Below are 13,099 nucleotides of genomic sequence, written 5' to 3' on the forward strand. Positions count from 1 at the left end.
AAATCCATTAAGCATAGCTGCCCACTGATTAATGCATAAGGAAAATCATACATTTAATTTTCATTTGGATTTTTAAAAATATTGCAGTATTTATTCATTTTTGGGCACCTACATCCCGATGGATTCTATTTATTTAACTTTTAATTTATACATAAAATTTTGTACTATTTTGAGTCAATCCTTCAAAATCGCAATTACCTTGATCTGCACATAACTCTTCTTGTGATTCTAATGTTCTTTAAATTTTGTTCACCAAACAAAATGATACAAAATATTATATATATATACATATATATATATATATGCATCATCTGATTCACTCGATATAAAGTGCACATACAGTAATCTTGCCACCTAAAAATGCAAAGGAATATGCAGATTTTCTTTCACAGTTCATAAAACTTAGAGGATTTTTTTATTAACAGCTGGATTTTGCACAGTACGTTTTATACAACTTAATTTTGAGTATGCAATTTATTTCAATCGTTCTTAAGATGATTTATTTGAATAATGTATAAGTTTTGTACTAAATTCCATGCAATACACAGTTCAGTGAATAGTTCACGAAGGTATTTCTGTCTGGTGAAGATTTCCATACAATATACTGTAAGTTAATTTGTTTGTAAGCAGAAAGTTTGTAGCTATGTAAGAAATTGCGATGGACTCTAATATGTTCTGTTCTATTTTACTAGCGTTTTTATGTGAACAGTAAACTCATTAAAAGTTCACAGGCAGACTTTACTTTGTACTGCAAGCTTTTCAAAGTAATTTGTATATAAATGAAAGTGGATTTGGCATCACTTTTTGGAAGATCTTCTTAATAGTTTTCTTTGCATTTCTCGCAGATTTCACAAGCCTTTAAAAAAAAAGAGTGTGATTCAGAGAATTTATTTCTGAATTACTAATTTCTGTTCCAGGAGGAAACAACGCAACAATGACAGCAAGATGTCCATATTTCTGACAGAATGGGTAAACCCACTGGTGCGTGAATCACAGGCGCAAGAAGAGGAAGCAAGACAAGTCTTCTGAAAGAGGAATTATGGAAACACAAGACAGTTTAGAAGCACGAATGAATTACAATATTTTTGGAATGCAAGGGAGAAAGGTAGAGTAATTGGTATGGTATATTCAAGGTAATGGTGAATGATTGAACGCACTAACGAACAGATTAAACGGAGTATATCCATGCTCTTCTATCCTTGCAAACTTTCTAATATTTTCACAAACAATTCGGAGACTAATTATCTCCACCTTATTTGACGGAATTCTATTTAGGATATTAGATAAGACAATGGAAGGTACAGATCTCGTTTCAGCTTTTTAAACATCGTCAGCTGACACAAAAGTAGCAGGTTGTTTTCAGTTAATTTATATCTTCAGACTGTGATTTTGCGGGACCAGGTTCGAAGGACTAGTAGCCTGAACTTCGTAGTTGCAGGAAGGTTTGCATACCCGACAGGAATTAAAGAAAAGGAACTTTTCTCTTTGCGAAAAGCTAATGATCATGTATATGTATTTCAATAAATGAAAATGAGCTATTTATTTAATCATCATTTCAGCCGCAGCATCTCTGATGACCAAGGCTTACGGTAACAACTAATGTGACGTCACGTCACGTTATGTTACGCAAATTTTCGGTTGACCCCCAGCCTTAAGACAATATTCATGTCAAAAAGTCTTTGATGCAATTTGCTTCTGAAACCCCGAATGTTCGTTCAAGAAGATACACTTTCAAATGTACACGAATGAATCGACAGGTTAAGAAGATCTTTATTTGTAATTTTCTCAATATGGATTAGTTTAATATAAAAGTGTCCTGAAAAATGTATCAAAGGTTTGTAAGCTCTCATAAAATGTCTGTATTAAAGATTATTAAATTCATATGTACTTAGCATATTAAACTAAAAAGGGAAACAAAAATTCTGGAACATAGAACCAACGAACAATAAACATGGAATATATATAGATCACCAGGACCTATGCTATTCTCTCACGTAAGAACAAATTAGAAAGGGTTTCGAAAATATATGTAGCATTGAAAATTTATTAACATGTTAAAGAAGAAGAAATAATGTAAAGTATTATTAACACAAATACACATTACTTTTCAGCCATGTCTTACTTTCAAAATCACGCTCTAGAAACACTGGATAATGATCGAGAAGATTTGTTCTGTGCAAGATCCCTAGTGCAATTAATTACAACAATACCTTTTAGATTCGCAGTTATCAGAATATGAAAACTTTACATAATGAACCAGAATTAATAGCTAGAAGTTTGAGCAGACGTTTTATATGGTTCGGACATTCATTTTGAAATAAGGGTTTAATATCTCAGTCCTAAATTGATACTCTGATGGAGAATGACCAATGGATGAGCCAAAATGGCTTTGTATTTTCAGGGATGAAGATGGAGAAAAACGTTCTTTATTCTTGTATTATTAAAATTTCCTTTTGTTGTACTGTATTTTTATTTCATCCAATTGTTCATAACTAATGTAGGTATTTTTTGCAGTATTCTGGATACTGTATTTTCAGGCATATAAAAAATGAAAAATATTTAAAAGCTTACTTTGTTTCCCACCTATAATATTTGGTGATGAAATTGCTAGGTCTTTTGTGTGGGTTGATATTTCAAACCTCACAACACAGAGGCTCTACTCAATACTCCCTTGTAAGGCTAGAAAATATAAAATCTGACTGGGTACATTCTCTCTTTTTATCTTCGTTGAGATGTGATGGATCTTTCTTACCAATCTACTGGTGCACACAGTAGTAGCTCCAGTAGCAGTCGATGAGGACAAATCATCACATTTGTGCCAGAAATGTGATTCACAATAACTGACGTAGCTGATGATAGTCGACCGGATGTTGCATGCGACAGAAAACACCCACCCACAACCGGATGTTACTATCTATACAACCAGGCTGCCTTTTCATTGTACTCGTGCTTTCGACACTCGAGGATAAATTTTTAAAGTTTTATTTTCACAAGCGATGTCTCCCGTTTTTATTTCGAATTTCGTTTCTTTAATGTTCTATCTTTAAAAAGAATCATCTTGGTTGTTAGAATATACTTTTGTCATGGTAACCTGGATATCAACGATGAGACGAATTATAATATGCTGCAGTAGTTTGAATGCCGTATTATCAGTTACACCTAAACAAGCTCGAGAGAATTCAAAACTGATTTCTATGGTATTTGTATTACAAAACGCATAATGTCTCATTATGCCACGAAAGAATGACTGAAATAAATTTCAGTATGAAACTTTGTATCAGAGCAGGAAAAGTTTGTACAATCACCATGATTTACAGAAGTGTGAAAATTATTTGACGCACGTTTCGATCATTGCAGTTGCAGAATTACTTATTACTGCCTGCCCATACAAATGACCATAAATATTTTGTTAGTAGAGCTCTTTCACTTATTACCCGTCTGTTTAAAGTAAATTTTAGTACATATATTGTAACTTTTTTAAATTACATCTGTGATTATTTTCTAGGTAATGTAGACTCATATATCAATGTTAATGTTGATAACTTAATTTCTCTGTTGAGTGCAATCAGACACAACAGGATCACATCACATGGTTCCGTAATATTTTGTTTTACATGAGTATTAATATGATTCGCTTTGATTTGTATTATTTACTTTTCAAACACTTGGAAACTGATGCTGTTGGACTGTGAAGAGACAAAACAGAAAGTCATGATCTCAAAGTAACTTTTAAGCAATTACGAACAATACTGTATTTCACAAATTTTAGTTGGTCGGATTAATATTTCACTGAAAGACAGGGAGTCTTAGTCTAAATTAGAAGGATAAGCGAGAGCAAAAACTAAGGCAATTTTTTCTCCTGTGAGCCTAATACTTTTCGCACCTCTGAATTCCTGAAAAATAAGTCAACAGCATAATTGATACTCCTGAATTTCTTGGAATTTCAACATAAAGAAATTAGTTTAGGAGTATATCAATTAATACTGGCAACATTCAAATTCCTTATTTTATAAGAAATCAGTATGCATGACACCTGAAACAGCCAACGTTTCAGACAGAATTCAGTAGACTTAACGCTACTACTTACAAACAATTAAACAAACTAACAGAAATTGAAAGTGCAGACAAAGGAGACAAACAAGTACGTTCTTCTTCTTCTTCTGGCTCCCCACAGAAACACTGAGGTCCTGCGCCATGGATTATCATCTTCGTCTACGTCCACGGCCAGTATTATCCAAAAATTCGGAATGTACTGACAGAAAGACAATTATTTTACGTACATAGATAATTCTTACAATGTAAACGTTCAGAGCACTGCAGAGATTAGGAATTGAATTAAAAATTGAAAATTCTTAATCTTGAGATATCTGAGAAGCAGCATAGGAGGAGGGTAGGGGGAGAGCACAATATAGTGGAATAAAAGAAATGCAGCTGCTATGATCAACTCCAGTCTGCCCTGCGAACACACAACTTCCGGTCCGACTGAGTGGAGCGGAAGTGGACACAATACTCCTTTCCCCGCCACACCTGTGAAATGTTAGATTCCACCGCCAGTCCGCGACACTCTCCACAAGTCATTTCTGCTCTGGTTTTGATCCTACTCGTGATACCACCAGAAACTTATGTTAGGAACATGATATCTGATGCACCATCAATCGCTTGATTTTAGCGTTAAACACTTGCTCATGGTATATCCATTATAAGTAATAACTGAAAAATAATCTAATAATCTACATTTACTTCTTATTATTTTAAGTGTGAATGCAGAAAGGAACGAGTTAATATTCTGTGTCATACTTCTAGCTGGCAAATCTTTAAGGAACATGCTAACGTGAAGATAACTGCAACACCAAATCATCTTCCAAAATGTCTATAAACAAAAGTAACACAATCGTTATAAAGAAAAGATTTTAAACAACAAAAGGAGCCAAATTTTCAATAAAGTAACACAATAGTTTTCCTTCATTATTGTGAGGATATATATATCGAGAGAAAAATATTTCACCTTTCATTGGATATGTTTAAAGACTAATTATTACAGAACAAGGAAAGGTACCTTAAAATTACAGAAGCTATATAATTATGAAAGACTGCAAAGATACTTCGTTCAAAAATCAACGAAATTACGAACTATACTTCTCAGTGCTTGACATATTTCAGGTACAAGCTTGTTCTTTCGAAAACCAGATTAATTATAAGTTAAATCATCTTCGTACAAGACTTTGCCCGGAGGAATGGAAGATGCAAGACTTCCCCTGTCAACAACCTCAGCACCAGATAAGATGGAGTGATTAACCAAGAACTAACTTGGTACTCATTTGTTTGTTGTACGCTGACCTTAGGTTCGTGTCGTATTTCATACTGAGTCGTTGTTAAACTTCTCGAACCCACGGTCTTCTTAAGTGAACCGAGTACTATTTAATTAGGTATATACTAGCAGTTTCCCGCTGGCTCCACCCGCAATGTACAAAGTATGGTGTTGTTTGTTACTAACCTCACGGATGTATTTGCAAAGTTTCGAGTTAATGAGATAAAGCTCATGATCTGCTGTGGTAATAGAATGTAATATTATGTCAACAAAACACTTGAAAATACATCACAAAGAAATTGAATTAAACGTTCCTTGGAACAACACTACGCGCCGAACTGTTAAAAAGTCCTTAAAAGATCTTCGTCATGGAGACAAATGTACTCATAACTTTTCTGAGAATCAACCAATTTGAATAGTTCAGAGCTGAAATGAAAGAGCTTGATCCACTGAGTGTTCTTAGGCCAAAATGAACTCCGTACCTCAATTAGAACCAATGATATGATTGCTTCAAAGAGACAAAAAATTGAAAAAATCAAATAATTTGAGGAAGGCGGAAGTTAAGTGATTTATAGTACCTGATGACAAATTTGTGCGTGAATACCCTTCAGTTAAAAAGAGAATGAAGGAAATCGACCGGATAGAATGGCCGGACTGACTGACTTTAGTTTTCGTATTTTTTAAATATATAGGTGGCATGAACATTAAGAAAAATGTTTCCCCAACACAACTGCAACATCCAAGCAAGATTTATGGAGGATTCATTATCTATGTATGTATCAGAAATTCAAGGACTCATTTCCTCGACCCAAGTTGCGCAACAGTGCCCACGGAAAACCAAACAACCATTGTATCCCTACAATTATACTTAATTTGTATTAGCCTGGAGTATACTAAACCACACCAGGTAGCCGTTCTTTTGCAATGCTACCTCATTCAAATTCCTGACACTGCTCTAGGGAGTACTTAATTTGGTAATAATGTTGATCTCTCCATCTGTATTTTAGCAAAAAAAAGTGTACCGGAAATGACCTCAAACGAAGTTAGTTAGGTCACGGCATTGTGTATGATCTAACTGTATCAACAGAAACAATATCCCCTACAAACAATACCGTCGAAAAGGAGAGAGATTTCTCTTGCATACAGGAACACGCCATTCTGCTCCTTTTAATGATCGGTTGGTTATTAAACACGCAAGATGAAATACACAACAGAAAGAAGACCTATCTGTTTCGCTTCGCTGCACAACTTTGTATAGTATAGTCCTAAACAACTATCAAGCTGATCAAAATCTCTTAAAGTACTTCTGTCCAAATGAGTATACTGTGTATTCTTTGAGTCAAGAAATAAATAAAACAGTCTTTAATTCATTGTGGACATGCTAGTGTTGTTTTCTTTCTCTTGCTAGAGGTTAAAGGTACTACAGGGTATCGTGGGAACTAGCCTGCTTGCATGTAATTGAGTCTGAACAATACAATGTGGGACCAGTAGGCGCCGTGACGGGGAAGGGAGTGGGGGAGGTTGGAGGTCAACTGTCCTGAAGTCATCACAGGTAGCGAGGTAAAGTGGGGTCCCACAGGGATCCACAATATTGTAACCTCGAGTTAAATCCGCCAGACATTTACTATATACTTCATATTTTCAAATATGAAATCAATATTAGAGAGGTCACCTCAAGGATCTGGGTCGGAACCCTCGTTAATTTGTCTATACACTGCTAATAATTTAATGATATCGATGGCTTCTGTGACGATGTGGTAGTCATCAACATCTTGCATAAATTCATAATGCTTTGAGTTGTGAATGAATCTGTATTTAAACCAAACGATGCAAGGTCCAGAAATAATGTCAAAGTATACATCGTAAGGATCACTCAAGCCCTTGGGTCTCTCAACAAGTAGCGGATGCCATAGAGACACACAAAGAAGGAAACGTTATTCGACAGGATTTTCAATAGGATTTGTTCGTCGTACAGTAGGCGCGCTACATGTGATCATATTTTATGGTATAGTTCACAGAAATTTGCAGTACAAAGTCTAGCACTATTTTTTACTCTTCTACTGCTAGTAGATGCAGGGATATGGGATTCCCTAATGAAAGAGAATCGTATGGGGAACGAGAAGTGAAAGTGGTGGAGACTAGAGATCGTGAAATGTCCGCATAATGAAAAATATTAACCCACATGGAATTATTTCTATGTTTACAGATTCACAGTCGAGTAAAAGTGTTCCGAGTTAGCATTTTCTGAACACTAGTGGCGGCTAATCTCCCTCGGACACGACAAAGAGTGATATTACTATTTACTTTATGGAGTTTCTCCGAAAGCCCCAGTGGCTTAAATTCGTACTTTTGAAAACTGATTCCGAATCCCATAATTTTAACCGAATTGAGTTGTACACCGGCATCTTATTTATGGTGTGCTTAGCCATAAGCCATAAACAATTAAGTCATTTGTATTTCGGCTGAGATCTAAATAATAAACGTGTAAAATGACTCCTTGCTTCTCGCTCTGGAGAGTAATGCGATGATAGCATTGAGATATTTTGACCTGCAACCATAAAAGTACTGTCCCTAGTCCTGATGATCACCTTAAATTCTACACCTAGCAGAGGCTGGAAACTAGGGTTTAGCTGCAAGGCGCTGCACTGTAACTGCGAGCAGAAGACTTTAAAAATAGCCTCAATGTGTTGATGTACAGAAGAACACATTACATATTGGCACAGGTCCCTACTCCCTCCTCCTAGCTTCTAGAGAACAGTTTTTCGAACTTTTTTCCTTATCATTGTTCCGCGTTTTCTGATTGGCTCCCTCCTCACTTACAGCGTTGACCAATGGCCGGCTCCAACTCGCCCAGCTTTACTTACTTATCGCTAAGGAGTTCTCTTAGAATCCTTCTTCAACTCTGACGTAAGCTAAAAGTCTTGGTATACTTGGCCTCCTCGTTCAGTACACGCAGTGCACAACGCTACGAACGCCAAGTGACAGAACTTGGAAACTGAATACAGGGCAGAAAACCTACGTGACACTATTTTCTGACACAGTTCCAAGGAGGTACACGTGATACCAATAATGTTACCAGTGCTTAGGCGCCTTTGTATCTCAAGATATGTATTGATACTCTGATCACAGGGTATCGGGTTCTAAGTCCAATTCTGTCAAAGATTTAGAATCATGAACTAAGTCCAGTTCACCTCGTAAGGACAACTACGGTGGTAGATGGGGATTGAAATCCGGATTCCAAACCACCATCGAACTGGTTTCTCCCTCTTCAACTCAAGGCAAATGGTATCTATCTTAAGTCCACGGTCACCTCTTTCCAAATTCTTAAGAATTCAATCCCTGAAACGCACCCGTTGTACCCTAGTTTTAGTCGTAATCGAGTGTGTCAAACTCCGAGCACTGTATTACTGTGGTACTGAAATGGGATTTCCGACTGAGTGCCAGGCGATTGGCCAAACCACTTTTAATATTTCTGAGAAAATGCCTATGATAACAGGTTTATTAAAGGCTTCGACGGCCTTTGCCAGCTAATATAAGCGAAGGGTATCACTCAAAATATCCTCACCGACTAACAGCACAGATCAAAAGAAATTTAATTAGAACAGTCAGTACATACACCAAGGAAATAACATTAGGCACTGAAATAATAATAATAATAATAATAATAATAATAATAATAATAATAATAATAATAATAATAATAAAGAAAATAAGGCCATAATGTCTTAATGCCCATATTCCTATATTCAAAGGCGATCGAGAGAAGCATTTCCTTTAAAGTATTTTTTTCGCATCTTGAAAAGCAATATATCTGTAACAAAATCCATAAACCGACCAGAAATTCGAAATAATAAAACCTGGTAAGTAGGCAGCCTGTCTTAAACAAAATGTCATTAAAATCGAATGTTCTATTATAGACACAAGAAACTGGTGTATCAGTAACAATTATCAGTTAAAAAATGCCTGAAAAACAAGACAGTTAAGGATACCAGCAGGAAGTTCGCTATTTGCTTTACGTCGCACCAACACAGATAGGTCTTATGGCGACGATGGGATTGGAAAGGGCTTGAAGTGCGAAGGAAGCAACCTTGGCCTTGATTAAGGTACAGCTCCAGCATTTGCCTGGTGTGAAAATGGGAAACCATGCAAAACCATCTTCAGGACTACCGACAGTGGGGTTCGAACCCACTATCTCCCGAATGCATAGACACTTGCTCTGTTATATAGGCTGTATCCGTGATGATGTTACTAACTTTCAGGGATGATGGAGGACGGCAAATTGATCAATTTGAGATAAGGAACCGTAGTCCGGAAACGTTCCAGCCAGAAGTTATTAATAAACTCCGGATTTTTATGCAGTAACAGGATAGGTTGCAAACTAGTTTGGTTAGTAGGCAGTGTCGGCCACCCGCTCTTCCATAATGTAGCAAGAGTAACATAAATTATAAGGGTTCTGATGGGCCGTACCCCTAATGTCTATGCAAACCCCACAGCACAGTCGTTGTGAAGGTAGACTATACTTGCTACTCGCTTCAGTAAATTTGCATTCTAACCTATTAATGCATAAAATTTCGGGCTCTAGTTATTAATAATCTAAGTTGTTTAACGTTAGTCCATTCTTAAAATTCGCCGCGATGTCGGAATTTCGTCCCGCAGTAGATCCTTAACGTGCCGGAAGCCAACGACATGGGGTAGTCACCTTTAATCACCCTTAATAAAAGACACCGACCTCAGTCGGGTTTGACCCGCTGCCTGCGATGCTGTTCAAACGACACCGGTGATACTCGAACGGGTCCGACAAAACTTTGTGTGACGATGCCATGTCTGCATTGACGCAGGGGGACGCCATTTCGAATATTTCTTGTAAATGGAACAGCTTGTGAAACTTGTTCAGGTAAACGGACTTAAATGAGTAGAATTTTGCTTAACTTTTGAATCGATCGTTTTCGGAATATGGTTCCTTATCTCAAATTGATTCATCTGCCGTCCATTATCCCTGAAAATTTGTAACATCATGAATACAGCCTGTATATACATATAGTGGTATAACACATCTGTTCATATTTAAGGGACCATACCATATTTCTACTATGTTAATACATGTACTGTTAGTATTTTGAAAATTATTAGGAGAAATCCTAGCACTACTTATTACTGCTAAAAAAAAAAACCTTTCACTACGAAGTTATTAAGAATACAGTTAGGTGGTTATCATACAAAGCGGTGAGGTAGCAAGTCAAGAAAAGCGGACTCTACTCAGCGAGCGACCTTGGGCTTCCTCGTATCACAATAACCTGAGCAGCCGAGCAATTACAGTGTCACGCAGGCCTAACCACACTAATGAAGAAGTACTGTCAAAAGACAGGTGTGTTTCAGTTCTCACAGGTAAATCCCATCCACATACAGTCAACTCAACTCAAGGAAGAATTTCATGGTTGCCCATGTATTTGTAGAATAAAATTGATCAATTTTAAAACAGAAAGGTAGACAAACCTGTTCGAGGACATGAAGATCTTTGGAATACAGAGGATTCATTCATATTTTAAATTTTAGCCTTCCCATTAGGAAGGATCGTGTGATTGGATTGTCTGGCAGTCAGACTAAGCAGCGCATTTGATCAGGCCCTCGTCTTTCCCTCAAGGTTACTGGAACGAATTCCAGACCATTCGATACACAGCAGTAGTCCTCTTATGTCTAGCGAGTAAATTTACAGGCATGTCTGGAGATCGAGGACTATGAAGCGTGATGACGATAATAATAATAATAATAATAATAATAATAATAATAATAATAATAATAATAATAATAATAATAATAAGCCAGAAGCATTATACGCATAAGAAACCTTGATCACTGGGGAGAAATCACTAACTAAAAATTTAGAGAAATGAGAAAGGAAACTCCTTATGACATTTCTTGGCCCAGTAAGTATAGAAGAAGCGTTGTGAATGAAATGGCGTCTCCTTACTAATACCAGAATTCTGAGAAAATATCAGACATTGTTAGAAAAAGACGATTGAAATTGTATGACTATATTCAAAGAATGGACAGTGAAATACTAACTAAAATCATTTGCAATTATGCCTCCTCACTAAAAACCAAGCAAAACTGGATAATGGAAACTGAAAAAGACCTCAAGAAATGAACACAAGTGAAGTTATGTGGAACAGACCTAGCTTTAGAAGTTGGTGAACAAACACAATTTTGCTGAAAAACCCAAGATGAAAATCCCACTGCATGGACGGAAGAACAGAAGAAATATCACATTTACAAGGATGAAGAGATTCTCGGAAAAGAAGAAAGCAAACAATACCGTCGGAAAAGGAGACAGATTTCTCTTGCTTATAGGAATACGCGATTCTACTCCTTTTAATGATCCGTTAGTTATTAAGCACGATAGATGATATACAAGAGGATCAGAATCTCTTAAAGAACTTCTGTCCAAATAAATATACTGAGTCAAAAAAAATTAACATTTATTCTACTTATTACTGCTGTTGTCTTTAACTGTTTGCCTTGTTCTTCGGACGTTCTCCAACTGATAATTTTTATTGATAAACCAGTTTCTTGTGTCTATCATTGGACATTTGATTCAAATGACATTTTATTAAAAACAATGTCTTTTTACTATGTTTTTTATTATTTAGAATTTCTGGTCAGTACGGATTTCGTCACAACTACATCGCCTGCAAGTTAAGAAAAAATGATATAAAGCAAAATGTTTATCTCTGTCACCCTTGAATATATTATAACATTATGACCTATATGAATCTGAACATTGGTTCGCCTGAATGCGGCATACGACGGAGATAGTGAAAGTATCATAACCGTACAAACTGCAGCCTATAGTCGTATCTCCCCTTAAGCATTAAAGGGGTGGGGTATAATGAACAACTGGTACGTCATTATTACGTATGCAGCATGGAGTGGAGATGAGGAGACAGCGGCCGGTTTATGTTAGGGCTCAAGGATGGTGGGGTAGATATTGCTCGTCTCACCTTTCTGCAGGATCTCCAGATGTTCCCAGAGGATGTCCCCCATAAAGGGAGGGGCACGAGCCAGGAACGCCTCCTTGCCCATGCCGCAGATGTCTTTACCGCGCATGTGGAACTGTTGCATCGTGACGCCTTCCAACGAGAACTCTCGGATAGCCCAACACAGCCAGTGGGCCACGTGCGTCTCGCTCCACTGGCGCGGGTCTGAAAAAAAAAACACAACACGTTACATATTACAGGAGCAGGAAAAGTATATTTGCTTTTTCATAACTTATAGGCGATTAGAACCAACCAAACATCGTGCTTAGAATAGAAATCGTGAAAGGTCCTGCTGGATTCATAGAGAAATATAACCAGGAAAAAAGAGAATATCCTGATATGTACAACAACATTTGTGGAAAGTGTAAGTTTGTGTGCAATCCATTCGATCGCAGGACCATGTTGTCCATAATAAACATAACAGTTATTTAAAAAAATCTAGCCAATCATCTGCTCCATTGACGAATCGTCCTTGCACCTGGAAGAACCCTATGTGATATTTCAGCTTAGAACTCTGACCAGAAAGGTTCTGTCATCTAAGGTTCTGTACTGCATGAACTACTGTATATCAACGAATTTTTGTTCTAAAGTGATACTTGTGTTGCGGGTCAGTATCTCTCTCCTACACATTGTTACATAACGATATTTCTAGGCTCAACGACGAAATATAGCCTTTGAAACATCTCCTCCTGTGAGTGGGGATCCATAGAATAACGCCCACGGCATCCTCTGCCTCTCGTAAGAGACGTCTAAAAGG

At 37.0% G+C, this 13,099-nt stretch overlaps 1 protein-coding gene across 5 annotated transcripts in view; it reads right to left on the reverse strand.

Moving 5' to 3' along the window:
• The window catches only part of pnt (pointed), a 942,655-nt gene that overhangs the window by 122,143 nt on the left and 807,413 nt on the right, over positions 1–13,099 (reverse strand). For all 5 annotated transcript variants that reach the window (XM_067156752.2, XM_067156750.2, XM_067156751.2 and 2 more), the window contains one exon: positions 12,307–12,507. In XM_067156752.2, the coding sequence (XP_067012853.2) occupies positions 12,307–12,507 (201 nt within the window). The remainder of the gene's footprint in view (positions 1–12,306; positions 12,508–13,099) is intronic.

This window comes from Anabrus simplex, chromosome 12 (assembly GCF_040414725.1).
Source record: "Anabrus simplex isolate iqAnaSimp1 chromosome 12, ASM4041472v1, whole genome shotgun sequence".
Taxonomy (NCBI): Eukaryota; Metazoa; Arthropoda; class Insecta; order Orthoptera; family Tettigoniidae; genus Anabrus; species Anabrus simplex.